Source organism: Branchiostoma lanceolatum, chromosome 11, assembly GCF_035083965.1.
Source record: "Branchiostoma lanceolatum isolate klBraLanc5 chromosome 11, klBraLanc5.hap2, whole genome shotgun sequence".
NCBI classification, from domain to species: Eukaryota; Metazoa; Chordata; class Leptocardii; order Amphioxiformes; family Branchiostomatidae; genus Branchiostoma; species Branchiostoma lanceolatum.
In genome coordinates this window covers 5,681,111-5,708,162 of record NC_089732.1, presented here as the reverse complement: position 1 = coordinate 5,708,162, position 27,052 = coordinate 5,681,111, and the positions used below count along the sequence as shown (strand labels likewise).

The window sequence follows — 27,052 nt, the reverse complement described above, 5'->3', positions numbered from 1 at the left end:
GCTGGTTAGATGATCAATTATGCATTCTTTGAGACTATGTATTGTGCTAGGTTGCCATAGGAACGATCCTTGGGGCAAAAGAGTCCAGGGGACTTGAAAGAAAGCTTTTAGTCATCTTGAAAGACGTGATTAATCACTTTCAATTCCTTTAAATCCAGGTCATTCATAGATAAATTTAGATCATGTATGTGGCTAGTGTATTGAGAGAATCCGTCCCTATAGTACGGTGTTGGCTGCGGCATATGTTTTGAAGTGTACTTTAAAATGTTCGCCTACTTAGTTCAGTCTACCGAAATGTTGAAACACGAAAAAAGCCATTACAATAACATCGCTACGTCCAATATAAACATTTGTCGCTCGGCGGCTTCGTTATGTGCCAACGGCCATCAACGTATTTATCATACCACCAACCTTGTTTGACGTTTTGTTTACCCCCCTCCCCCTTTCCACACACGTTCTGACATATCTAATTCTTAATGTAGGCACTTAATTTACCAGTCATTACATATAGTTTATTTGAAGAGGCTTATCGGTGAATATACTGACCCCTCGTGTGTGCGAAACCATAGCAAACAGGCAAACAGACCGGCGGACTCAACTTTATACTTTAGACTTCTTGTTGACGATGCTTCTTCCAATTAAACCAAGTGGGGCATAGCATCGACAGCATTCGTCGGTCCTCAAGAAAACAACACGTCATCTGTACATGTAACAAAAAAACGTCCCTAAAGTCTGTTGTATATGCAATTTGAACATTCTTTCAGTGATAGACTGGGATCGGTAAATGGCCAGGATTGATAAGGTTCAATTTAAGTTGTATTTGATTTGGCAGGTAAGTCAACTATAAACGACTCTAGGGCCAAAGGCGATTTCTCTAAGCCAAAATGTTGTTGAAGTTGCTGCGCTACAAACTATTTTATCTCAAAGAATTTAGAGTGACTAGGTGAAAACGAGTGTACGTGAATGTGTTACTGGGAATGATAGCGAGAGTTTAATATTTTTGTGGTGGTCACTAGAATAGCAGTAGTAGTAGAAGTATTAGTAGTAGTCACTAGAATAGTAGTAGTAGAATCTATGGTTTACTAACTAGTGTATGTCCAATAGATGAAGTAGCAAATACTTACAGAAATGATGAAAAAAGATTCAGCCTACAAAATAACACGTACTATCATCCTCCGGTAGTTGACTGACTCCTTACCGAGGCTTACTCCTTACACAGTCAGATTCTTAAAACAACACCTATGATTTAAAACTCTCGTTGAACTACCCACTTGATTGATGACAAAATGGGAGATTTCGACCCAAAATGTGTTGTATATAAAATGTTTAAGCCAATGGAATACTTTTGACTGCGGGAAGAAAAAAGACCTTTGTCATTCATCAATCATCTGAGGAGACAGAGACGAGAGAGAGAGAGAGAGAGAGAGAGAGAGAGAGAGAGAGAGAGAGAGAGAGAGAGAGAGAGAGAGAGAGAGAGAGAGAGAGAGAGAGAGAATGAGATACCACACACACACACACAGAGAGAGAGAGAGAGAGAGAGAGAGAGAGAGAGAGAGAGAGAGAGAGAGAGAGAAGCAGTGAGGGAGAACAAGCCCAGAAGAGCGTTCCAAATTTTGACGCATTCATTAGCGTTTTTAAGGGTGGGAGGGGGGCGTTATACACTCCTTGGTATCACCTTATCGATAACATTGTTGTAGATAATCCTAACCAAACCAATATGCCCTGACGGCGGCCATACATCTATAACGTTACTGGTTTATCCAATATAGAAACAAACGTGACGTGTAAAACGTGTGGACTGCCTGGGTCACATCAAGGACATTGGTCACATCAAGGAGGTTTATCAAACATCCTTCAGCCAGTCGCGCGCAGGGCTTTTCTATGCCGCCAGACACGCATCAAGTAAAAGCCCAGAGTTGTCGTGGGAAACAGGTAAGGTCTCCAAGCAGATGTTGGGGTGTAAGATCATAATGTTTTCTGAGTGACGGTTGGACTCCTCTGACAGTTCCTTAACCCATTTAAGCGGATGAACAGTTGAGTAAAAGGCCAAATTTTGTCAATGGAGAGCGGATAATGACCAAATATATCCCTAACTTTAATACTCATTGTGTGACGTGTGAATGGATGTAGGTGGCGCTTCGACGGGCGGACATGATGTTTCATGGGCTCCTCGCGCGGCGCCTACAAATCGATTCTTTCCGTGTCACTTGGTGTTTGTAAAAGTCTCAAATGTCATGCTAAATGTGCGTGAAAAACGTCTGGACCTTTTTGAGAAAGTGTTCACTGGCTTTAAGCTTAATGTCTTTTCACACTTTGCGAAGTCAGGACGGTATACGAGTACAATATGCGAGCCTATTCTGCAGTACCGCTTCCCGCCGCCCCGGGAAAAGTGTTAAAACGACTACCAAGTTGCCAAATTCCGATCTTTTCGGGAATGGGGAAACTGCGTAAGGCTCATAAAGGGATTTGGATTTTTCAGATTTATATCGGACTTTGTATTCGAAAATGCGTCCACATATGGGTACCTGACTTCGGTTGGGGAAGGTCGTATTGAGGTCACCTGCTGGCGCCGAATGGCAGCCTAACATGCCGACCCTTGCGACAGTTCCACAAAGTGCACGTGTGGAGCAAATAAATTTATGTACGTAATATACGTTTGCACTTGGTGGTGATAATAGCACATTGATTTAAAGTACTAGTACAGTCAGTGGAGCATACCAAACAGCATTAATGACAGACACCCTGATGCTTTCATTCAATAACTTTACTACTAGTGGCTACCATCTGCTCACGTTTCAGGAATACAGTAGAGGAAACAAGGGAAACTTTCAAATTACATCCACTGATTTGGCACATAGCAGAAATAAACAGCAGTGTCCATATCCCAGACTACCAACCACACTGTACCACCTAACAGGCTAGGAAACCTATATCCAATCACTTTATCATTTTCCTTGACATTCGTTAAGATCAGTATACTTCTATAATCACCAAGACAATTGTACGAGGGAAAATAGCAATCATTTTCATGGTCCAGTGTTGTATGTAGTCATTTCACATTGTAATGAAGTAAAACAAATGCATATTGTGAAAAGAGCTGCATTGTGATGATAATGACATTATTTTTCATAGCAGCTTACTTCATACATGTGAAAATCACAAACTAGTGTTATAACAAAGAAACTGCTCTGCAGTATTCAGTGTTGAGAAAACCAATTGCACTTTTAAGATGGAAGTGGGATTCCAATTGTTGTGTGGCTTTAGAGTGAACGAGAGGGTTTTTTCAGGGTGACTCTTTGACAACTTTACTAAATATGGACAGGTTTCTATTGAATAAAAAATGGTTTCAAAATCATGAGTTTTCTTTGTCTACTTGGTTTTGAAAGATTGTTGTTGCTGCTGTGACAAAGCCGAAGAGGATATTGTACCATTTACATTCTTAAGGCACTTAAAGCAACACATAATTTGAGAAATACACATCACGGAGCTTGATGCACCTGACACTGTCTTCAAAAACGGCATACGGCTAAGTCATGAATGTGCAAGCGAATACAGTGTTGTGCAAGATTGTCAACTGATTCATTCTTGCTGTGTTGTCCAGTATCATAATCGTTTCTATAACAGCTTTTACCCTTAACAAAAGATCATACACAAATTACAAAAGAAATACTTCTTGTAAACATCTAATAAATTGTTTTTTTTTAAATGGCTTTCTTTAAACAACAGCAACCCAGGACATACAATAGCAGGTTTTGCTGTGATATGATATACTTTTCATAAAACAATTAATGTTAATACCTTTTCCTATGCTGACCAATCAACATGTCTGCAAAATGATTGCCACATTGTGCAGTGTGCCATGATGAGAAGATAGGACCACAACTACATTTCTAAATCCCAACAATAACAAAACTACTGGAACATCTTCGTACAAAATAAACAAATCTATCTCTACAGCTGAACAGTATAGGTTTGTAATGTATAGCACTGGTCACATGCGGTCATTGAGAGATTGCTGTCCCCCTTTTTTTCCTGATGACATTTTTCTAGGAGTCTGGCAAAAATCATTTATAATTATCAGGGTACGCAAGGACCAGCAATGATCAGACAAGCTGAATGAACAAAACTAAATCCCAATATTCGCTTTAAAATGCTACAACTGTGTCCAGCTCTGTTTTTGCAAAAACTGCTACGTCTTTGATAAGTACTTGCTACTTGACATTCAGTATTTTCATAGGGTTTTCCTAATGTCATGGGCAAGGTGTGACTAAAGGATTTGTCTGAAAATGTTAAGACATGCAAATGCAGTAACAGAATGCAGAAAATAAGTTCTTCTTGTATTAAAAATCCTGCAAAGTGGCAGCTGATAGATTGAGCTTCCTTCCTCACTTTCAGTAGCCTTTTTTTATTCAAGCTTTCCCCTCCCACTAAATAATAGCTGATACATCAAATTTGCAGAAAACATATTGTCTTATACAAAGGAAAATATCTTATTCAAATGCACTGCAGTACTATATTTGGTTGAGTATCAAGGACCTTTGTAAAAAAGATACATATTCAGGGCAACATCGGCAGTAATCATGGATAACGTACAATACTTGTCTATGGAAGCTGGGCTAGGATTACAACGTTTACATTTTCTTGCCATCTACCATTGCTCTAGGGTCACATGATCGATGATGTAACACCAATGATGTCACAGGCAATTGGTGATGTCACAAGGCCGCCCCGGTGATGTCATAGGCACCTCATGAAATCTATCATGCCCTTTGACCCCTGCAAGTGTGATCCTAACTCCGGTCCAATGAGAGCAGTCCTAGCACCGAGGGCTCCATCACCGCCTCTTCTTCCGCCGTTTCCCGCCCCCCTTCTTGGGTTGGGCGCCGGCGAAGTCCTGGGGCTGGGGCGGAGGGTGTCCAGGGGCGTGGCCGGGCGGGGCGGCGCCCCCCTCCCTCCGCGACTCCTCCTTCATGGCCTCGTAGAACAGGTTGGCCAGGAACTCGTCGAGCTCGTCCTCGCGGGGGCGGTTGGGGTTGAAGAAGTTCTTGGCGCTGCGGGCGCCCTTGGTGTCGATGCGGCACTGCACAAAGTGGGAGTTGGGCTGGAGGTTGTGGAGCTCCGTCTGCGGACAGGGGAAAATCAGTAACATCAATATTGGAAATTCATTCATTTCAATTTTGCGGTAAAAGATTTGACAGTGTTTTTAGTTCACAATTGAGACAATTCTGTAGTTAAAAGTCATACATGTATTACAAAAGTTACAATTAGTACTGAGTTCTATCGTAAAAGCAAAAAAAGGAGGGATCAATCTGGAGTTAAGTGTGAGTGGATCAAAACCATTCAGATCTACATGTAATTTGGGTAGAAAATATTCCTAAGGACAATTGCGATTTGTATATATTTTAAGCATTGTATAATCTATGTAAGTTTTTATTGTAAAATTCGGCACAATTTTGTGTATACTGGGAGGCCGTTTTTTGTTGTATTTTGCTCAATAATTGAAAGAAAGAAAGACCTTAATTGTACATTCATGCTTAAACAAGCTAAGTACAGCTCATGGTGAAAAGCAAAGGACTACATACAGTGGTGATAATATAACGTAATAGAAAATAATATCTTACTACGTCTAATAGGACCAATCTATACTTGTCTACTATCTACAGGTTCGACTTCTTCTCGCTTCTTAAGGCAATTGTAGATGTATGTGGATATGGAACTTGTAATACATGGTTTGTTCAGTTCCATAATGAGTAGGAATTTTTCAGTGCTGTTTACATATCTAAAACTAGGGAACTTATCTTGTATACAATTATAAAGGATATCATTTCTCTAATCGTTGTATAGTGTACAGTCCACAACAAAATGACCAGTCACTACTACTACTACACACCTGGCACCTGGCCCACTCGGTGATGTCGCACACCTCGCTGTCCATCACGGCAAAGTAGTGCCACTTGAAGCCCATCATTGTGGTCTCCACCCAGATGTCGCCCTGTATGTACATCATCAAGACACATTATCACATAGCCACATGGCGTCGACCAATCAGAAGCCTCCATTGCCCATGTGTTATGACGCCATAACACACCCGTTCGACCATTCCATTACGTAGAGAAGGAGTTTATTTTTTTTGTTAACATTCGTATAATGTTTATTTGTTCCCAAAAATGTTTACTATCTTCGAATAAATCAAATATTTTGTAAGCAAATGACAAAATAGAATAAACCATTTCAATACAAGTCAAATCTAAACGTGCGAAAGAAAACAGTATACAGACACCCAGCAGGGAGGAATTATGATAATAGATAATAGAATAGAATTGAAGAAGATTTGACATGCCAAGATTGCAATGTTATTAAATATCATATGTGGAAATTTTGGTTTTCAAAATGAAATCTATCATCTTCTGTACAAAAAGGACGAATGTAAATTCTGAAATGTATTCTTAATAGTATAAGGGATCTATGCGTCATACAGGAATTGTCTACTCTTATATGGGTCAGGTTGGATAGGCTATATGATAATAACGTCAATGACCAATGGTGGGAAAAACACTTAGTAAAGAAGAGCGCTTGTTCGCACTGAGCTGGCTTTGGGGTGAGAGCTCGCTGTGACAAACATGAACATAAAAGCACCATGAACATTTTATGATTTACAGTACTTTGGTGGTACCATTCAAAAGGTTGTTGTTGTTGACCCCTTGTTGTGCCTAGTGGCAAATAGGGCAGCAAGTCTGTGTAGTAGCCATCCCTATTTCTACAGGGAGAAGTTTCCAGCCCTTCCCCTACCATTCAAAAGGAAAAGGCAAATAATAAAGTCCCCAAGAGAGCAACGATTGTTGATTAGTTAGTGCACAGAGCGGAAAGAAGATTTCTCTCACCTCGTTGGCACAGTGGTGTGTGTTGCAGCGCGTACAGAAGCGGGCTGCGTACCAGGGTCGGTCCATGGGCACGCGGCGGTGCTTCTCGCCACAGCGGTCACAGCGCATGGTGTAAATGGCCTGGAGGGATAGATTTGATGTACATTGGAATAGCTATAACGCATGTTTCTGGGGCAAATATCAAGCACATTTGAAGTATCTTGGACGCAATAAAGCCAATACTTCAAACTAAAAATAATGCAACCTCCAAATATTTGGCAAGGATCAGCATGGATCAGGGCTGTCTTCAGGACCTTATCATTCAATCCCAAGACAGTTGCAACAGAAGAAAATTCACCCTGTCCATCCGAAAAAATCTGAACTTCATGACATAAAATAGATGAAATTGTATTTTCACAAGCTTAATATGACAGATTAAATGACGAAAATTAACATTTGGCCACCAAACAATGAGAAGAAATCTAAAGCTGGAGAAAGTTCTGGTATGGATACACATTGGCTTGTGTGGAAAAATGTATTCAACTAAAACTACTGTCGAAGTGGCAGTTTAGTTAAAATCCTCCCACACCATTATTGATGTATAGGGCGGTGCCCATCTCCGTTTCATAGCCCTGGGCCACACTGTGGTGCAATCACTGCAACAGGGGGCTAGTCCACTGGCAGTGAAGTGTGTTTAACTTCCATACTGTTTCAGAAGTATGTACCATTTCTATAAAGTCTTTGGTATGACTATGCGCCTCTTGTCCAGAGGTGTCCTACCTGGGGCTTGAACCCCAGTCCTTCTGGTAATTTGAACCAGATGTGGTGAGAGGCAGACCACTACACCACAGGGACACCTCCGAAGTGGCAGTTTACACATGAGAAATCTTTTGCCTCCGTTTTACCAACTACAAGTCTTTCATGTCATCACCATAGCAACAGACCACACCCACCTCCTGCAGCCTCTGACGCAGTTCCTCCAGCTGGCCGAAGAACTCCTCCTGCGGGAAAAAGTCGCGCAGAAAAAGTGAAGACTTGGACACAAACATGCTTCTTAAGGTCGTGTATGAGCTTTACCTGAGATCTGTGACTGGCATAGTCTACGCTGACTTGAAATGATCTGACTAATGAAACCTGTGTGGCTTTTCTTGAACTGAGGCCACAACCACATTTTCCTTCTCTCCCTTATGCTAGGGTCACATTTCCCAGCCGGGGCCCGGTCGGGCTGTTTGCGGAAACGAAAAATCAAAGTGTCTATCAATAGATCTGCACAAGCTATGCTCTTAAATAGTTTTAGCATGTTTTGTGCTTTTAATGGTCTTTTAACGGGCCCCGCATTGGAAATGACCCAAGCATTACTCTGCCCCTCGTGGAGTCATCTGGGGGCATTCCTAAATTGAAGTTGAAGATGTTGGTTCTTGGGTTCGTTGCTTGAACTTTATTTTCATTTGACAGCCTGTTACTACAAAAATCTGAGCACCAAGCAAGCAAATTGGCATGGCGTGAGGTTTTACAACAAACCTGAAGCTTGACATCAAGCATGTTTTTTGAGAGGAAGTTCTACATAGAACGGCAAAATCACTGGCAACCTATTTTCAAACATGTCCACCACAAGAATCTAGTAAACATACCATGGCTTCATCCACCTTAGTCTTGTTGGACTTCTGCTGAATGTACTCTCTCCGCTTCATCTGGAACATACAAGTAACCCATAGTAACTATTCAACTCTAACAGTAACTCAAACAAATGATTCTCAACGTAGGCAGATTCTACATGACTAAATATATACTGTAATTCTTGTTTCTTTCACTGTAACTTCATGTTCACTGTTTTCACTGTCATCTCTGTACCATGAACTTATCATCACTGTGAAAAAACCCTGCTGTTATTATTTATGATTCCTTCACACAGCCATTCTGTAAATCACTTGCCGCCACCGTGAAAACCTTACTTTTCCTCTGACAGCAAAATAAAACCACCGCAAATGCATACAAATCTACAATACCTACACATACAGAGATGAACATTATTCAGTCTTACCGGATCGGCAAGCACCTCGAAGGCATGGCCCAGGATCTTAAAGGCCTCTTCTGCACCTGGCAACTGGTTCTGAAACAAAAGCATGTAAATATTTAACATGGTGAGCTGCAGTGAGTAGTCTAGTCCTTCCCAAAATATTCTAGAGAAGAAAAAAAATGCTTGAGCCGTCACCAATGTTTTGCACATTGGTGGCATTAGACTGTAGGCACAAAAGAGACTTGTTGTTTGCATTCTGCCTCTAATCCTAGATATTGTTCTGCCTGGTGGCCTAAGATGTCTTGAAGACATAAGGAAGAGAGGCAAAGTTGTAAGTGTAGGATTACTGTAATTCTTGTTTCTTTCACTGTAACTTTATGTTCACTGTTTTCACGGTCACCCCTGTACCGTGAACTTATTATTACTGTGAAAAACCTGTTGTAATCATTTATGATTCCTTCACACACTGTAAATCACTTGCCGCCACCGTGAAGTTAAAGTTCAGTGAAAATGTCTATTTTTCGTACACCGTTAAATTCAGCTACCACGAAGATAAACTGAATTACAGTACCTTGTCTGGGTGCACCAGGACAGCCTGCCTCCTGTAGTACTTCTTGACATCATCAGCACAGGCGTCCCTCCGAACACCCAGGATACTGGACACGGAGATACAACATGCCATGGAGCAGGTATACCAGGTACTGTCATAATATTTGATACGGGTGTTTCTGGCTGGTATTTTATGGTATCGCATGGGCTTCTACTTGTATTACACAGTCTACCATTGAATGATTCAAACGCAGTTTGCATGCGCCGCTGAAAATTCTAAATCTGTTCTTACAATTCTTGCATTTGAAATACATGACATTTGCCTTAATTAGCAAATTAGCCTACTTAGGCTTCCTTAATTACTTACCTCCAAGGGTCCCTGTCTTTCATGGAGAGCAATCTTCTGACAGCCTCCTCACCTAAATAAAAAAATATTAATTTTAGCCTTTTTTTTATCATTTTGAAAAGGCAGCAAATTTTGAAAATGAAGTTATCGCACATACAAATGTACTGAACAGAGATTCTGTATCATCAGCCAAAGAACCAGCTTATGTTGTTGCTGTTGTTCACTTTGTAGTGCCTAGTGCCACATTTGTCACCGAGTTTCCTTACTGTCTCAAGGAATATTTTACCAGGGAGGGGTTGCTAGCCCTTCCCCCGTAACGTGTTGGAGGCACCTCCTCAAACACAGGACCCCCATTTTACAATCTTTCCAAAAGACGGGTGCAGCCCCAACCAAGCTGTTCCCAACCCAGGACTGACCCGGGGTCTCCCAGTTACCAATTGGAACCAGCAGTTCAACTGTGAGGCCACTACCAGTTGAGCACATGCGGAGTCGCTACATATGTCTTTATTTTAGCCTAATCTTCCCCTGATTTACATTGCAAGACTAACTGTAGAAAGAAATGCCTTACCAGTGGAGGGCAGCTCTATGTTCTCCTCCAACCCTTCTGTCTCCAGCTGACTCCTGCCTTTTCTGTCCCTCCTCAGGACAGCACTCAGCACATAGCAGACAGCTCTGTATGCCCTGTATAAGGTACATGGTACAATATGTCTTAAGTCACATAGCAGACTGCTCTGTAAGCCCTGTACATGGTACATGGTACAATGTGTCTTAAGTCACATAGCAGACAGCTCTGTATGCCCTGTATATGATATATGGTACAATGTGTCTTAAGTCACATAGTAGACAGCTCTGTATGCCCTGTACATGATACATGGTACAATGTGTCTTAAGTCACATAGCAGACTCTGTAAGCCCTGCACATGGTACAACATGTATTAAGTCACATAGCAGACAGCTCTGTTTGCCCTGTATAGTACATATACATGTACATGGTACAAAGTGTCTTAAGTCACATAGCAGACAGCCCTGTATGCCCTGTATAGTACATATACATGGTACAAAGTGTGTTAACTTTTAAGTCACACAGCAGACTGCTCTGTATGCCCTGTACATGATACATGGTACAATGTGTCTTAAGTCACATAGCAGACGTCACTGCTCTGTATGCCCTGTATATGGTATGATGTGGTAAATCACTATTTTGTCAATAGACTCAGCCCCGATGTACATCATTCTAGAATGTATGGGATAGTGAGTTACCCACTTAAACAAAAATCAATGCCTCTTTCTCTGTCAAAAGAAAGGTTACACGTTGCTGGATTTTTTCAGGTTGAAGTCATTACATGTCAAAGTACCTGTTGCTGGCTTTAAAATCTACATACTGCTTCAGCTTGTTGATGTTCTTCTCACATTTCTACTTCATACATCTAAGTCCAAGAAACAAATGGCTACGTTTGTGTGGCCTATCAATCCTTACATAACAATAAGAATCCTGTAAATGTTGGCACTCACCATAACAAAATCTGTTTGAGGAGCAGGTAGGTTAGTACTAGTAGAAACACCACTAGCGACACGGCTCCGTACAACACTTGTTTCCCCAGGCTCACCGCCTTGTTCGCTAGGTTGCCCGCCTCGACTCTCGACACCGGCGCTCTCGTCTTCATCCATTCCCACAGACGCGCCGACCGCTGGTTCGTCCACTCCACGCCTCGAAAGAGGTGCTCCAAGAACCAATCCCAAGCCTTGAGGCCGATCTCCTTCAGCCAATCGCTGAACACGATGAGGAGCATGCCCAGAGCGGTGATGCCCTGGTAGAGGAAGGGCGTGGACCGCTCGGCTGCCATGGCAACGCTCTGGTAGGTCCAGGTGGAGAAGTCGAGGATGAGGAACCAGAAGCCGAGCATGACTTCTCGCGCCATCATCACGGCCTTGTTGTTGGAGTGCCAGAGGCCGCCTACAGTAGGAAAGAAACATTTAGTAACACTTCTCATGGCTGGAAACACTGTGTGCATAAAAAATTATGTACTTTTGGGCACTCAAAATTGGAGCTGTGCACCCAATTGTGGGGTTAGGTATGTAACGGTACTTATTGTACACTAGTAAACAGTATATTCTTGAAAGAGCAATGAAAAAAAGCAAAGATTTTGAAGTTAGCTATAGAATTTTAGATTCAAAGTACTGGAGAGATGCAGGAAGGTATGTCTACTCTATTTTAAGTTGTGCACCCAAATTTTTCTATGCTTTGCCCAGAAAAATTAACTTTGATCCCTGAAGAGGATACCACACCTTTCCTGGTTCCTCCCTTTCTCTGTTTCTTGGAATTTAGATTCAAGCTTTGAAGGAAGGCAGTTTGTCTATTTTAAGATGTGCACCAAAATTTTTCTGTGCACCTACACTGTGAGTAATTAGGTGCACCAGTTCACCTATTTTCAAAAAATGAACTTTGAGCCTGAACAGAAGGCCACACCTTTCTTGCCTCCTCCCTTTCTCTGTTTCTTGGACCTCCTCTTGGGCGGTCCCCCGTCGGTGTGTCGGGCCGAGCTCCTCTGCCTCACCCTGGTCCGGTGCTCCTCCTCCTCCCCCTCCTCCTCCTCCTCCGGGTACAGACGGGCAAACCCGTTCTGCAACTCTGTGTCCTGCCGACCTGGGAAACAAAGTTGAAATGTAAGCCGAAGGTCAAGGAATTCTTGTTGAACTGCTGGATGACGGGAAATACTGATTTGTGATAATTAGCTAAGGGTGACGCACGCCAGCAGCTTGGGTCCCTTTCCTCAACCAAAGCCTACCACCATGGTTAAAATCCTTCACACACATTTCGGTGTGTAGGGACAGTTTCTACAGCTCTTGGGCCACACAGGGACACTACAGAAGGGGGTTAGTCTGCTGGTAATGTTGAGAGAAAACAAAGAGGCAAGGACACATGCATTTCATCAGCAATGTGAAACACATTCTTCAAAGCAATTACTTACTTACTTATCCTCTTTGTCCCTTCTGAGACATAAGGCTATGACTTAGCTAGTGAACTTCATTGATTTACAAGACGATCTTATCTCTATCAATAGTTTGGTGAATGTGAAAGTAACTTCAGACCAGTTTAGCTCACAGAAGAGCTACTCTTCCACTGCTGGTCACAGGAAAGACAAACAATACATACATACAGCCAAAAATAATTACTCAAGCAACTGGATAAAATTTTGAAACAGTCAGACGTTTCAGACAGCATCCACTGTCTTTCGTCAGTGACTGTACATACAGCTTTGTTGTGCCAGGGAAATCCCCTAGATTTTTTGACAAGCACATGAATAGTGGACAATGGCTTAACGTCCCTTCTTAAGGACAACCCTTTCAAGTAGCAAGCAACAACTGCCAGGATTCAAACTCTTAACCTCAAGGTCCATATATAGCCCACATGTGTAATGGCGTACCTCATTCACACCTGTTGCCCTACCTGTGCCCAGGTCTCCACTGCAGTACAGCTCGTCCACGGCGTGGCGCGTCCTGGCAGAGTGACCGCCGCGGTGGGAGGGCTTGTCCCCCTCTGACCCTGTCTTCACGCTGGGGCCCGTCTTGGTGGGTTGGGTGCGGCAGTGGTCAGCCTTGTGCGCAGGCTCTGCATCTGTGGTCAAGACGGAATGACAGAATGTTTAACCTTCTCCCTGCTACCTAACTCCATAACCGATATTGTGTCATAAATTCACGGTGGAGAGGTCACCGTAAAAAAACGTAAAACAAAACTACCACATAAATTCCAAGGTTTACAGTACCTTCTGCGTGGTCGTCTGAGTCCACGCTGAATGTCCTGGTCTGGACGCGGCCGTTGCTGATGTGAGAGCGGTCGTTAGCAGACGTCACACGGTCACTGCTGTTGGAGGAGGTGGAAGCGACAGACTGCATGGACTCTGCGCGGTGCATGGTGGACTCACTGCTTGGATCAAAACTGTCCAGTCCATACTTAGAGTCAGGCTTGACTTCCTGGTAAAACCATTTAGAAAAGAAAAATATAAGATCAATTCTCAGTGACCACATGTCCCATACTCGCTCCCTCTAAATAATGTGGGATATGGGATATTTCCAGGGCTCGAAATTTTTTTTTGGAAATAGGTGCACCCAACCAAAAAAATTAGGTGCATCACATGAAATAAAGTTGAAGTTGAAACTTCAATCTGTAATTCTATCCAGATTTCAACCAAGCAATATATCAAATAAATCACAACAAAAGATTATATTGCTTTTTCTGACACTTACTTTTCAAGAGTATTCTGTATGCTAGTGTACAAGAGAACCATTACCCTATAGAGTACAAAAATGTCGAGGTGCACTGGTGCACCCACAGTCAAAAATTAGGTGTACAGCTCCAATTTTGGGTGCATAAAGGTGCACATGCACCCACTATTTCGAGCCCTGTTTTGGGAAAGATTTATAGTATGGTAGCCCTACTAAAGTAAATACATGTTACATGTATGATGGAATGGAGGCTATATAATTTAGCCCAGTGAGGTCAATCCTCTAAACAAGTTGTCAAGTTTTATCATGTGTGCCAAGAATAACACTTCAATACAATTGATCCTGTTTACCTTGTTTATGTCTACGTTGTAGACACGTTTCTTCTGTGCCTTCTTGCTTGAAGGCTTTGTACTGGTGGTGGTGGTACGTGGTTGACTGTGCTTTGGTTCCGGCGCTGCTGGCTTGGGAGGTTTGCTGGCGATGTCAGAGTACCTGACGTTGGGAACCACCCTGCTTGCTCCCAAGGATTCTAAGTGGTCGGCGGCTACTTTAGGCTTCGACGCGTTTGCTTTCTTGTCGACAGGCTCTGGGGTCTGAGGCTTAGCCTTCCAAGAAGTGAACGCATCCTTGTACATTTTCTCCCCTTCTCGGGCAGCGTCTTGGAAGTTGAACGTCTTTCCATCTGAGAAGCTAGGCGTGTCCTTCTCTCCCTTCTTAGTTTTGGGGCGATACTGGATGTCGAAGTCAAAGTCCTCCGACTTATGAGACTTCTGGTCTTGGGAAGCTGCTTGTGGGGCATCATGGGAAGGCTGCGGAGGAGTGCCGCTTGCTCCCGGGGCAGGCTGGGAAGGGACGTGCGGGTTGCTGTCGGGGGCGGAGGTCGGACAAGGCAGGTTGAAGCCGAACGGCGAGCCGAATCCCGACCAGCTGGACCAGATGTTGAAGAGCTTGAGCGGGCCATCCTCGTCGGAGCTGGCTCCCTGGCAGCCGGACGCGTCCCCCGGGCCTCCGTGGTGGAAGAAGCTGAAGGTGGTGGTGGCTGGGTCATTGTACACGCTGTGCTGCTGTTCCCGCAGTCGTACCACCTCCTGTAGGCTGTCCTTGTACACGATGTTGGATGGGTCCAGCCTCACAGCCTAGGGAGGGAAAACATGAAGGATTGGTCATAACACTTTTAATTGTCTAGACAATCACATTACATTAGCTGTCTTGTTTGTACCTACAAACTACCGGCTAAGGTTATAGCACTTCAGCGATATACATATCAAGCCACCGATGTTGTGCCACTGGGAAAGGCACTTTACACGACTTTCTTCACTTCAGTAAGGTGAAAATGAGTACCACCTTTGCTTAGAGACATCCCTTGGATAGGATGTTAAATAGAGGTCCCATGTTTTAAGAGATCCACACCGCGAGTGCATAAAAGAACAAACTTATCGAAAAGGTCCTTCCCGGTATCAGTGGAACAAATTAATCTGTCCAGATATGCGGCTTGTACTGCTCAGTCAAACATGGTGTGCCATGGCATGAGGCGTTTACCAGGTATGCAACAATATAAATGAATACAATATTGATATCTACATTATAATTTACAGTACATACTACTGGCTTAGGTTCTACTTCTAGCACTTTAGCAATACAGTGTTCTCACCAGGAATTTTTCAGAGCATAGGGGTCAGGTACAGAAGGCCAACTTTGCGCGGCACAAGTCACTCGCAGAGTGCCAAAGACATGATAACGGTTGGGAGTGTGGCATCTTCCCGCACAAAAGTTAGAAATTCATAACCAAATAAGATACTATTTCCTGCATTTTGAGGGATAGATTTTGTGAAGTTAAGTTTTTCCTCTGTCACTTCTCATTCAAAAGCCAAATATGAACTTTTTATAAGATTTATGAAGGTTCTTCCCAGAAAGAAACACCCCTATGCTCATTGAAACACTGCGTCAGGGGTCCAGATCACAGCATCGGGGGTCCAGATCACAGCATCAGGGGCCGCTATGCTGAAAAGGCCTGGCGAGAACACTGCAACATAGTGATACGTACCTCCTGTAGTAATCTGTGAGCCTCCTCCACCTCTCCCTGACTCAAGCAGACTTGGGCCGACTCAAAACGCTCCTCTGCAGTCACCCTGTACACAACAGCACAGGAAAAATGATTACTGTAAATGCATTTAAGTTCGCGTGGTTTTCATTTCGCGCTAGGGCGAAAATGGAGTGTTTGCGGTGGTTTTAAGTTTGCGGTAGCGCTATAGTCAGATACTGCTACAGTATTGGACAGAAATGTTCGCAGTGGTTAAAAGTTCACGGTGAAACGATTCCTGCGAAAACTGCGAACATAAAACCACCGCGAACATTTCTGCATTTACAGTATTTCTTGATTATGTTTTCCAATGGCTTGAAATGTTTAAAAAACGCAAAGACTGCAGCTGGGGCTGTGTACGTAACTGTTACTACCTGATATGACTGTTACTAACAGTAACATCAGATACCGATACAGAACAGTACAGGTACAGAGGTTTAAGTACAGGTCCAGACCTGTACCTACATTTTTGGGGTACTATATTGTACCTGTACATGTATTGGGTCTCAATTGACAGTAATGCAGCTAACACAGAATAAGACTGTTACTCACATGTTTACTTAGCTTATCCATAAATGTCCGTGCAAAACTTGACATTCAGCTTCGAAAATAACACCCTCCACACACAAGAGTTAGCAGCCCAGTGCATTACTATCAAACAGCTGAATTACATTTCACATTGGGAAAAACAGGTCCTAAGACTACTACAGATTACTCAGCACCCAAATATCCAGACACTTTAACTGAAACAATCCTTTGAACCTCCTAAAAAACAAACAAGCATCTTTCCTATATTGGGACAACAAAGGAGGTATTTTCGTATTACGTCACAACAGATCTGCATACCGAGACGTTCGATTTCTTAATTAAGGATAGCATTTTTTAGGTGATACTTTTTATACTCATTATCATGGCCAAGTGTTTTTGCTGTCACTAAATAAATTCCTGCTATATCAAGACAATGGTCGCAGTTCTTCATTGTAAAAGCCTTGAACACACCCTAAGGTCTCTGTTTTCATAATCAATTTTTACATCAATATTTGATGTTACATGAATATTCACATGTCTCAGCATTACTTATATTGTGACTGAAAATGTGATCATAAGAAATCTGTCTCAATTTTTAGACTCTTAATTTTTTTTTTCACAAAAGACCTTCTCTGATACATGAACGGTGAAGGGTAGATTTTTTTTCAGGGAAATGTAAATTTTAGGCAGTTCTTGTCATACATACTAAGTGACAAAATGGTGAACTTAAAACTCTGGAGAGTCTGTTTTTCTACTTCCTATCTTTTACTGTATATTATTACATCCACATACATGTATGATATTGTAAACGCATTTACTCGCAAGCTGGTTTTATTTTACGGTGGGACGGAGAATACAAATTTTGCAGGGTTTGAAACTTGCAGTTAAAACAATACAAATTGTAAATGGAAACGTATATTCACAGTGTCTTGAATTTGTGAAGGAGAGGTCACCAACAAAACTGAAAAAATAGATATACCGCAAAAGTTTAAAGATTTACAATATCTATTAGCTTTTTGTGGCTAATAAACATAAAGACTTTGCTAACTTTTGGCTCCAAATATAGTATAATAACTTGCGAGTCAGGACTATCTATTTTTATACTTTCACTGTATTTTGCATCCACATATTTGCTTTGTTATTTTTTGGCTAGAAAATATCATCTAATCTTAGGTCTACACTTCGCCAACTTTTGCCTCCATATATTCCAACTAGATATAATATTTCTGAAAACAGAACATCTTCATGTGAACCTTAGCATGAATTAAAAGGTTAGAAAAAAAAAATGAAGCCATCTCTCGCCTAGGTCTTATCCCTTAATCCTTATGTACCAACTGGACTGAGGTTTTATCTATCCACCATCACAAGCATGTGAAACTGGTGTGCTATGCAGCAAAGCTGTTATACCAGTTGATTAATATAGATAGAGAAGTTTGGAACTCCTAGCATGAAAGGGCAAGACATGTATAGGATAAAGCATCTACCGTCGGTATCGGTCATACAGAACAACCTGATACTATAGATGTGATACTGTAAATGCATTTAAGTTGTTTTTTTTTCGCGCTAAGGCGAAAAATGGAGCAGCGCTATAGTCACATACTGCTACAGTATTGGACAAAAATGTTTGCGGTGGTTTTAAGTTTGCGTTGAAAGGGTCACCGCGAAAACTGCAAACATAAAACCACCGCGAACATTTCTGTATCTACACTATTCTACAGTAGTGACAGAACAGAGCACACTCAACTGGCTATTCTCACACAAGTTACGTTGGTAAAACAAAGCAACAAATTACTGTAGAATAGTTTTCAGGGGGATTTTATTTTGCAGTAGAAGTGGAAAGTAGGCTCTCGCAGTGTTTCATGTTCATGGTCAAAGCAGTACCGTAGCACAAAAACACACATTTGCAGAGCCATTTTGAAAACAAAACCACTGTAAATATTTCAAGATTAACAGTACATTGCATTCCATCATAATCAGTCATTGAATTCCTTTTATTTGTAATTCCAGTGTTTACATCACAAAAACTGTTCTGTCCAGGAGTAACTAGAAACACAATAGACTCATGGGGATTACAATAGGAGTTACAAATTGGACATAAACATAACAATTGACAACAGTACCACACTGACATAAGTTTAGATTCGGACCAGATATGGTTTTGTCTGATCCAGGTTTCTGGTTTTGGGACTTTAAATTGAGCTTGAAAAAATGGACTCCATGTTAAGGAGTATTCAGATCAATACTAGGACTCAGAATCATATTGTCTTGGTCTGCATTCTGGCCAAAAAAATCCAATGTCATATAAGGCCCTGAAAGGACTGTGTAAAATCTTGAAACACTTGTGGTGTCTCTCTCGGTTTTCACTATAACATCTTTTCAAGAAATCATGACATAGCTGCTATGTGTTTCGCATGTCTACTGTAACACTGCAAAAACTAATTTCTGCGAAATTAAGTCCCCGCGAAGAGAATTTACAGTATTTGCCCTGCAAAAACAACAGGGTTTCAGAATACAATGTGCAGTAATAGTAAACATACATAGCGTTACATCCATGCAGGACTGTTTTTTTAAGAAACACTGTGTAGAACCCACTTGAAAATGGTTCCTGCCCTGACTTCAGACACAGGGCTTGAAATAGTGGGTGCATGTGCACCTTAATATGTTTGTATTCTATATGGTAAAGGTACATGTTGAAATTTATGTATGAGAGAAAGCAATATGCTTCTTAAAAACTTCATCTAGAAAAGTAGAAGACATATCTTAACCGACCCCTTCAACCAGCAACAGTCTAAACAGCACCCTGAATAGTATCGGCATTAAATATGATATGAAACAGCATCATAACCAACAATTATGGTTGTGACTTGCAAATACCATAGAGCTGTTTATCAAAGGTACAACATGAACAGCTCAGTCATGTCAGTGGTGGGCACCAGAATTATTTTCATGTAGAGTTATTTAATTTTCTTCAGAAGTAATATACTAATAGTTTCAAAAATCAATATCTTGACACACCATCTGTAACATCCTTATGATGAAAACAACACCAAGATGGAAGGAAAAGATCAACACGTCCACACAAGCAAAAATGCTTTCGCCCCCCTCCCCACTCGACCTGAACAGTAACCAGCTGGTTTCACTTCTTCGAAATAGGGTACTCTTCCTGGCAAATCCGTTTCCGCTCAAATTTTACGTATTCGTGGGCTGAATAGCTAGTCAGACTGTCGTACCATAGCAACGACTCACAAATATCTTACTTTAGCCATTACCATGAAAAATTAGACGTCAAGAAAAAACTGCCATAAAAACGACCAAGTCAAAAAATATGTGTGGTCTCCTCTTTTCCTTTAGAATCCTGTCCATCGGTGTAATTACTCAAAATCTGTGCTCCATAGCTTGATGATAGCACAGTCAGTCTCCTCTTGTTTGTGTGACTCTGTTGCAGCGATTCTTCTTGTAACGCTACCTTCATTAAATAAACAAAAGTATCGAAAGTGCCAACTAGGCACCCACTAAAAATGCAAAATTATGTTGACAACAAAACACATATTTTCCGAGCTTATCAACAGCACTTACCTGTCCCGAATCGGAACATTTTCCATCGTGGCGGCTCCCTGTGGCTTCTCAATGGGATACTGTGGAATATTTTCACCTCAAACTGGAGAGAAAACCGGTAGAAATGACTTGAGTTCAGGAAGGGTAGGGCCTCTTCCTCATTTTCCTTTCAGCCGCGCCATGTTGTTATGACGTCACGAACGTCATAATGAGGGCGCAAAAATTGAACTCGCCGAAAAACGGATGTTCACGCCCAAGACTCACCACGCAGCCCTGATGCTACAAATTTCACATGTTTTATAACAAAAAATATCCACAAAAATGTACGAAAACCTTGAAAAAATAGATTCAATCCATTTTTCGTGGTGACCTGGCCTTGGTGGGGTCATCAACGCTACAACTGGCCCACAATGCATCAGGAAAAAAGTTTTTGAAACTTTTATTTGATCAATCATATCTTCGTTGTTACTTAACCACTTCCACTAGAAATATTGAAAAAGCTTGTTTAGCGTTCTGATACCTCATATGTAATGATTATGTAGCCTCCGTTGCAGGCCTCCCCACGGCGATTTTTCAACTTATGGGGGCCAGATTCTTTGCTTGGGGGGGGGGGGGGGGGGGGGGGGCAGGCTCTGGGGGGCAGGTACAGTCCCCAAGCAGATACGGCCCCCCAGCCAAAGAATCTGGCCCGATAAGTTTCGCCATGGGGAAGTCTGCAACCGGGGCTAATGATTATGTGCTTTTGTGCGATGAGCGTCGTGTCTGGTCAAATTAAAGCTTGGTCAAATGCAGTGCGTTCACACTCAAAGTACTGTAGTCTCTTTTTAGTATAGACTCGTTTGTGAATCACCAAATGATAAGGTATAATGCTAACTTGGCACTCTATTAAAGCATTAAGAAAAAAAAAACAAGCGTCAAAAGGCGAGAGAATCTTACGCAGCTACATGAAGGTAAATAACTTTTTAACGTTCAAATGCAATGAAATTGTGTCAAGACAGCTGAACGGTTCTTACACAATGCAATGATTAATCGAGATAAAGGGACTAGTTTTAACAATCCAGTTTGATCAATTAAGTTGCTCATAAAATTAATCAATATTGCCATGTACTAGTGCTGCTATTGTGACCTCCGAATGGCATCGAGGAATGGTTAGTGTCGCTTGCGTTACAAGGAGCAATCAGCTATGGTGGCATGGATCAAATAGCCTGGAATCCAAACCTATATGGCTCCCGAGTCTCCTCTCCGCAAATCCAAACCTATTAAGTATTATAGCTCCCGAGTCTCCAAACCTATTATAGCTCCCGAGTCTCTATTTGCGTAGAGGAGACTCGGGAGCTATAATAGGTTTGTATTCCAGGCTATGGATCAAAAGCGAATCACTGTCAGTATTCCAGCAAATAATCTGGCAAACCGCACGACAGGACAACTTTCGTTGCGATGGCTGCAGTTGGGACCGATACTTACGGACAGGCCTGCACAGTCATCAGTGCCAATCACCGATCCTGCTTGAATACAGGGCACGTTTACTTAATAGACCAAGGATATTATATAGGATGATATAACATCCTTGCTTTAATAAATGGATAAAGACTGTGGAGTTGTGGCGTTCACGCGCTATCTACCTGCAATGATTACTTTAGCAGCTAGGAGTCCCCATTGCCACGTCGTGAAAGACGCAACACATACACATAATGGTATTGTAAGTAACAGGTGAGCAAAAAGGAAGCTGTGGTCGACCACTTGTTAATCATGTGTTATAAACTACAAGCAGATGTTGGGATGAAAAGTTGCAATGTTTTCTGATTTCCTGGATTCTCCTACAGCCATTTGTTCATAGGGCGGATGGCTGCCAGAGAAGCCCGGCAATCAGAAAACCGTGATAATGATCTTACCCCCAAACTTCTGCTTGGAGATTGATTATTGGCTTGTTGTTGTTTTTTCAGACGCAGAGCTTCAGTGTCCTTAGGTCATTGACCTGCGATGTTATGCCAGACAGTTCACACGCGGCATCTACGTGCCTCCGTCATTGTAGCAATTTGCCAGTTCGGTAACTGGACACTAGTAGCGCAGAGACTCTCATAAACATAAACATCGTCATGTAACGTTACGTCGTAAAGAGAGACTATTTCGATGATGATATTGGTGACAGCAAATAACCTGTCCTTGCCAGTTGACCTAGTTTCTGATATGCTGTCCTATATAATTTTCATTTGTCTGGGTTTGGCATTTCAACCATGTCGAATTGGTCAAGAACCATTCAAATAAAAATCCTTGGATCTAAAATTTGATTACTTCTTTCTTTCTTTGTCACGAGGCTGCCACGACCGAGATGCATTTCCCCAACTAGCCTTCCGTTTCAATTCACCAAGCAAAACGTGGGAGCGATGGATAAACTCACCTTCAATAAGATTAGATATTATTTCATTAGTACTTGTTCTTGCAGTCACAAAAAACAACAACAACGCGCTCTGAAACTGTGGCAATGTGTGATAGACACTAACTGGGTTTAAGAACAAACGGGAGTTAAAACCACTGAATAAATCAATGTTTCTGAAAATAGAAAAATAAGATTGATGTGAAGGTGTTTGCACATTTCTGTTTTGGACGCTATTGCCATCACTGTCAGGCTGACAATTACAAGGCCATGATGGTAGTGCAGACAGTCACTGACATGAGCTCAGGTAACACACAGTGATCAGTGATTGGCTGATACGATGAGCTAGGACAAGATGCACTGGAGAGGCTAGAATGTCTGGATACTCCGATGATGTAATCTAAGCCGCTGATAATATAAATCACAACTGACCATCACAAGCTTTGTGTGTTGAAGACACTGAAAAAAGAGTCGATGAAAATTCTTGGGATTCTGAGCTTTCGTGAGTGGTAAGCCTACTTCCGTAGCCTCTTCCGGGCTCCATAGACTGGTGAAAAAACATGCGCCAAATAGACGTAATATTTTGCCAGAGGAGCTTACGTTGGCCGCAGGTTGGGACTGTACTCCTGTGGCCCTCTAACGATTATACCGTCTATTTAGCCTATTTCAGCTAATATTTACACCAACCTATGGGGTATGGTAGAGACTTCATATTTCTTTTTCTCTCCAAACACAGTTTACTTTTAATTTCATTGATGTCCATCTACACTATCGTCTTTTGTTACAAATATGCCGCATTATGTATTTCTTAACTTGCTCTTTATAACGTTACAACTTATGTTTAACAACAATTATTGTCCTCTCCACTCTTCCTGTTCATGTTAATAATGAAAACGAAAATCGACTAAGAAAACTGTTTCAGTACCCGACTAGGAAATAACGTTAGTCATTTTGAAAACCAGGTCTTAGGATCATCATTTTCCAACCTTGTAACTTCATCGTGGGATATTGTAAAACGTTGATTTGATTTATTTACTTGGCTGTAGAAAAAGTACAGCCAGGGCTAACGTTAGCCAACTAGCCGAAGGCTATTACAAAGGGTTAACCCTGGTAACTGGACAATCATGATTAAATACAAACTTTCACAAAGTACATTGAGAAGTTTACTACTAAAATATAACACTTTTTCTGTACATCACATAAAGTGTATCTTATTCTTTGTGTGCAGTCTTGTTAGATTTTGCCCTATGACGGCATATTTTCCCTATGTATATACAAGTGCGCATATCATAAAACATAACAATCACCAATAATTCACACGCCCATCTCAGAATGAACTTTGACTTTTCGATCATTCTAAAATCTAGGGTAGGTCACTGCCTTGTAAATATTTTAAAAGCATTCCCATCTTTACTAGAAAATAAACACTCGTAAGAATTTGTTTGCTTTATTATTTTATATGTCAAAATATCATGGTGTGATAATATTCATCATTGCTTTTGCGCGGCGCATTACATATGAATCACCCCTATTATACGAGTGGTATATTCTACACTACAACATGGCGACGGTTGACACTGCTGAGAGTGACTTCCTCCTCCCAGACTACATCCTCACGGAGATTTTCTCCTATTTACAGATCAGGGATCTACTCCGTATGGCAAGGTTTGTATTCTTCCTCAACTTTCTCTTTAATAACTTGTAACAACTTCACTTCGGCGGTAACATACGAGTATGTGTGGGACAGGCTAGGGCATGTCATGGGGCAAGAACCCGGAAGTGGCGACTATATATACTTGGATACTTTGTTCACTCCAATAACTATCATACAATCAGTAAGTAGCTAGTCTACCTGGAGTACAAGAACAACATTCAACTGACAACAACAAAAAAACCCACTAAATTTGTTTCAGCTATTTACATACAAAAATAGTAAAAGAATACTAGTAATCAAGAATCACCTTGGTCTAATAACGTTATATACTTTTCTAAAGTTCATTGCATGTACGTTCAAAACAGTGGTGCGTGGAATAAAAAAGAGATATGAAAAGATCCTCTTACATTAGTAGAGATGTTTTGTAATGTGTAGGTCATAGATTTTTTTTAAAAATCTAGTACTAACATTAACTCAAAATGCCACCACATCTTCACCCTTGTTCAAAGGTCAGAGATTTAAAAAAATTTAGTACTAACATTAACTCAAAATGCCACCACGTCTTTGCCTCTTTCTGTCCTTTTTTTTAATATGAGAGTTTTTTAAATATAGTTCACAAGTATGCTTTGTTAAAGTACAACATTTTATACCCCATTCCCAGGGTGTGTAAGAGGTGGAAGAGGCTAGCTTACGAGCGCCCCCTGTGGAAGCGGGTGAACCTTGCACCCTACAGCAGGCGGCTGGATGGACGTGCCATGTGGAGGATCGTCAGGCAGTTCTTCACACCTTCCCTCAAGTCACTCACACTGGCCGGTCACCTGCATAGGTAAAAAAACAACTCACAGAATTAGGGGCGGATACCGGTTCGCCGGACCTGATTCGGAGCTGTATAACATCCAAAAACTGAGTCCAAAAAACCTGAAAGCCGAAAACCTGAGTAAAAAAAAAAAACTGAACAAAGTACAAATATCTTTTTCTATCTTGTTTGATGAAAAAAAAAGGCATTTAAAATAAGTGCAACATTTAGATATCAAATACTGGTTTATCTTGAAAGTCTTCTCACTAAGAAACTCTATAGTCATATAGTCATGCATGTCAGTCTTAATATTGGCTCAATAAAACAAAATATGTCAACTAGACAGGATCAGGTCCGGACCTGAACCTGAATCTCTGGACCTAAACCTGGACTTGGACGATATTAAGTCAAACCGGTATCCACTCCTACACAGAATGGTTCCTCATTAAACTAGGTAGAGAAAGGTCAATCTATGTCTGTTTTGACTCAATGAAGCAGGCAGGCAAGTGCTGACTGCCATGTCGGTGCCCCTATTTGCATATCAATGGATGTTGGTTCTTATTTTGTTTATTTTGTATGTTTTATCAGCAGTTCTTTTGGTATCCTTGTCTTTGTTTTTTTGTGTCGATGTCCGAAAACACTTGAGATGCAAATAGGGACACCAACACAATGATGTCATGTGAAAAGTCCTTATTTCGAGTATCAGCTGTAACTTCAATGTCCCTGATGTACTCCCACAGTGGCAGGACCGGTGAGATTGTGTCCACGCCCCTCCTACTGGAGCTGAAGTCCCGCGCTGCATCCCTGCGACACTTCTGTATCACCACGGCCGACCTCACCGGCGTCAACCTCGCCGACCTCCCGGAATCCCTTGTCACCTTGGAGACCAGGAACTGCGAGATCCCGCCGCGCTGGTTCAAGTCATTGGAGCTGGACGGTGCCTTCCGGAACCTTCGCGCCGTCGACCTGAGTTGCTGCAGTCGAGTCTCGGACCCCGACGTGATTGACATCTGTCACGCCTCGTCACTGAAGGTCGTGAAGTTGTCGTGGTGCTACAGGATCACCGATTCATCCATCCAGCATCTATCGGAGAAGCTGACGCAATTAGAGAGGTTGGACTTGGAGGGGTGTAAGATCACGGATGTGAGTCTACACCACATTGGCCGACACCTGAAGCAGCTGAAGTTCCTGAACGTGTCCCAGTGTAGGCAGGTGACTCAGGCGGGGCTGGATGGGGTCAAGACGATGTTAAAGCACCTGGAACACCTGTGTCTGGACTCGTGTACCCCCATCAACATTCCTAACCTACCCACCTTTTAACGCCTGTTAGAGATATGACTGTAGCATACTGAATCATATTGACTTCTCATAGTGTCTCAAAGCAATTTTGATAATTCATTCAACTGTATGTATGTATGTATCTATGATCATCTTACGATCATTAATTCTTGATCATACCGTGTTGCAAAAATGCCATAACTTGTCAATTACACTATAGGATCTAAATCTAGAATTTATATTGAATTTGTGTCTAGAATTTGTATCTAGAATGGCAAGATTTGCTGTGAAAGTTGCATTTATTCCTGTCCTTTCATTGCACATGTATATTGAAAGAAGAAACATTGATTTTGTGATGTATTTTAACTGAATCCAATTGTTCAATAAAGGTTTTTAAGAGTTTTAACAAATTTCTAAACTCACTGTTTCATTTATTTGTGTAAAGTTGTGCCTATGAATTTATATAGTAGGAAAGGACATCGTTTAAGACAATATGCACTAAACCAGTTTTTATATACATTCTGGGACATACACACATACCAAGAAGGATCATGAACTGTGTGGGTATGACTGTGTATGATCAACATTATGACATGACAATATCACAATAGATAGCAGTCAGTGATTCGTATTTACCTTAGCAATCAATAGACTCAAACAACACTTGGAGATCCCAAACATCTACAGAGACTTCCCAGTTCACATGTTATTAAACTTGAAGTTGACAAGGTGCTGCAAAGGAGCCTCAAACCACTCACTCACTGACTATCCAGTTTAGCGTCTTCAGTTCC

At 41.7% G+C, this 27,052-nt stretch overlaps 3 protein-coding genes across 5 annotated transcripts; 1 reads left to right on the top strand and 2 right to left on the bottom strand.

The window, feature by feature from the left end:
• Positions 1 to 2,746: 2,746 nt before the first annotated feature.
• LOC136444482 (dnaJ homolog subfamily C member 14-like) lies at positions 2,747 to 13,395 on the bottom strand. Its single transcript, XM_066442044.1, has 12 exons — positions 13,221 to 13,395; positions 12,240 to 12,416; positions 11,285 to 11,726; positions 10,341 to 10,453; positions 9,794 to 9,845; positions 9,449 to 9,533; positions 8,902 to 8,970; positions 8,492 to 8,551; positions 7,814 to 7,861; positions 6,882 to 7,001; positions 5,891 to 5,992; positions 2,747 to 5,122 (listed from the first exon to the last, which is right to left on the bottom strand). The coding sequence occupies exons 3-12, from the start codon at positions 11,692 to 11,694 to the stop codon at positions 4,835 to 4,837; spliced, it is 1,347 nt and encodes a 448-aa protein (XP_066298141.1). The 5' UTR covers positions 11,695 to 11,726; positions 12,240 to 12,416; positions 13,221 to 13,395; the 3' UTR covers positions 2,747 to 4,834.
• An 85-nt stretch (positions 13,396 to 13,480) lies between these two features.
• On the bottom strand, positions 13,481 to 20,508 carry LOC136445156 (uncharacterized). Its single transcript, XM_066443025.1, has 4 exons — positions 20,181 to 20,508; positions 16,041 to 16,125; positions 14,347 to 15,132; positions 13,481 to 13,744 (listed from the first exon to the last, which is right to left on the bottom strand). Exons 1-4 carry the CDS (start codon positions 20,204 to 20,206, stop codon positions 13,481 to 13,483), a joined length of 1,161 nt encoding a protein of 386 aa, XP_066299122.1. The 5' UTR covers positions 20,207 to 20,508.
• A 2,430-nt stretch (positions 20,509 to 22,938) lies between these two features.
• On the top strand, positions 22,939 to 26,671 carry LOC136444949 (F-box/LRR-repeat protein 12-like). Of its 3 annotated transcripts, none has more exons than XM_066442745.1 (4): positions 22,939 to 23,042; positions 24,173 to 24,198; positions 24,849 to 25,013; positions 25,724 to 26,671. In XM_066442745.1, exons 2-4 carry the CDS (start codon positions 24,191 to 24,193, stop codon positions 26,301 to 26,303), a joined length of 753 nt encoding a protein of 250 aa, XP_066298842.1. In that variant the 5' UTR covers positions 22,939 to 23,042; positions 24,173 to 24,190; the 3' UTR covers positions 26,304 to 26,671. The 3 variants fall into 3 exon arrangements, with proteins under 3 accessions (XP_066298842.1, XP_066298843.1, XP_066298841.1); XM_066442746.1 differs by having other exon boundaries at positions 22,960 to 23,035; XM_066442744.1 differs by lacking the exon at positions 22,939 to 23,042 and having other exon boundaries at positions 24,067 to 24,198.
• Positions 26,672 to 27,052: the final 381 nt, after the last annotated feature.

Excerpts from the sequence above, each read along its gene's own strand:
- LOC136444482 (XM_066442044.1), bottom strand. The coding sequence starts at position 11,694 with ATGATGGCGCGAGAAGTCATGCTCGGCTTCTGGTTCCTCATCCTCGAC. Across the intron at positions 8,552-8,901 it reads TCGAGGTGCTTGCCGATCCG|ATGAAGCGGAGAGAGTACAT; the intron begins GTAAGACTGAAT and ends TGTATGTTCCAG. Across the intron at positions 7,002-7,813 it reads TGCGTCAGAGGCTGCAGGAG|GCCATTTACACCATGCGCTG; the intron begins GTGGGTGTGGTC and ends CTATCCCTCCAG.
- LOC136445156 (XM_066443025.1), bottom strand. The coding sequence starts at position 20,206 with ATGGAAAATGTTCCGATTCGGGACAG. Across the intron at positions 16,126-20,180 it reads AATGTTCCGATTCGGGACAG|GGTGACTGCAGAGGAGCGTT; the intron begins GTAAGTGCTGTT and ends TGTTGTGTACAG. Across the intron at positions 13,745-14,346 it reads ACAACGTAGACATAAACAAG|GAAGTCAAGCCTGACTCTAA; the intron begins GTAAACAGGATC and ends TGGTTTTACCAG.
- LOC136444949 (XM_066442744.1), top strand. The coding sequence starts at position 24,095 with ATGGCGACGGTTGACACTGCTGAGAGTGACTTCCTCCTCCCAGACTAC. Across the intron at positions 24,199-24,848 it reads GATCTACTCCGTATGGCAAG|GGTGTGTAAGAGGTGGAAGA; the intron begins GTTTGTATTCTT and ends CCCCATTCCCAG. Across the intron at positions 25,014-25,723 it reads CTGGCCGGTCACCTGCATAG|TGGCAGGACCGGTGAGATTG; the intron begins GTAAAAAAACAA and ends GTACTCCCACAG.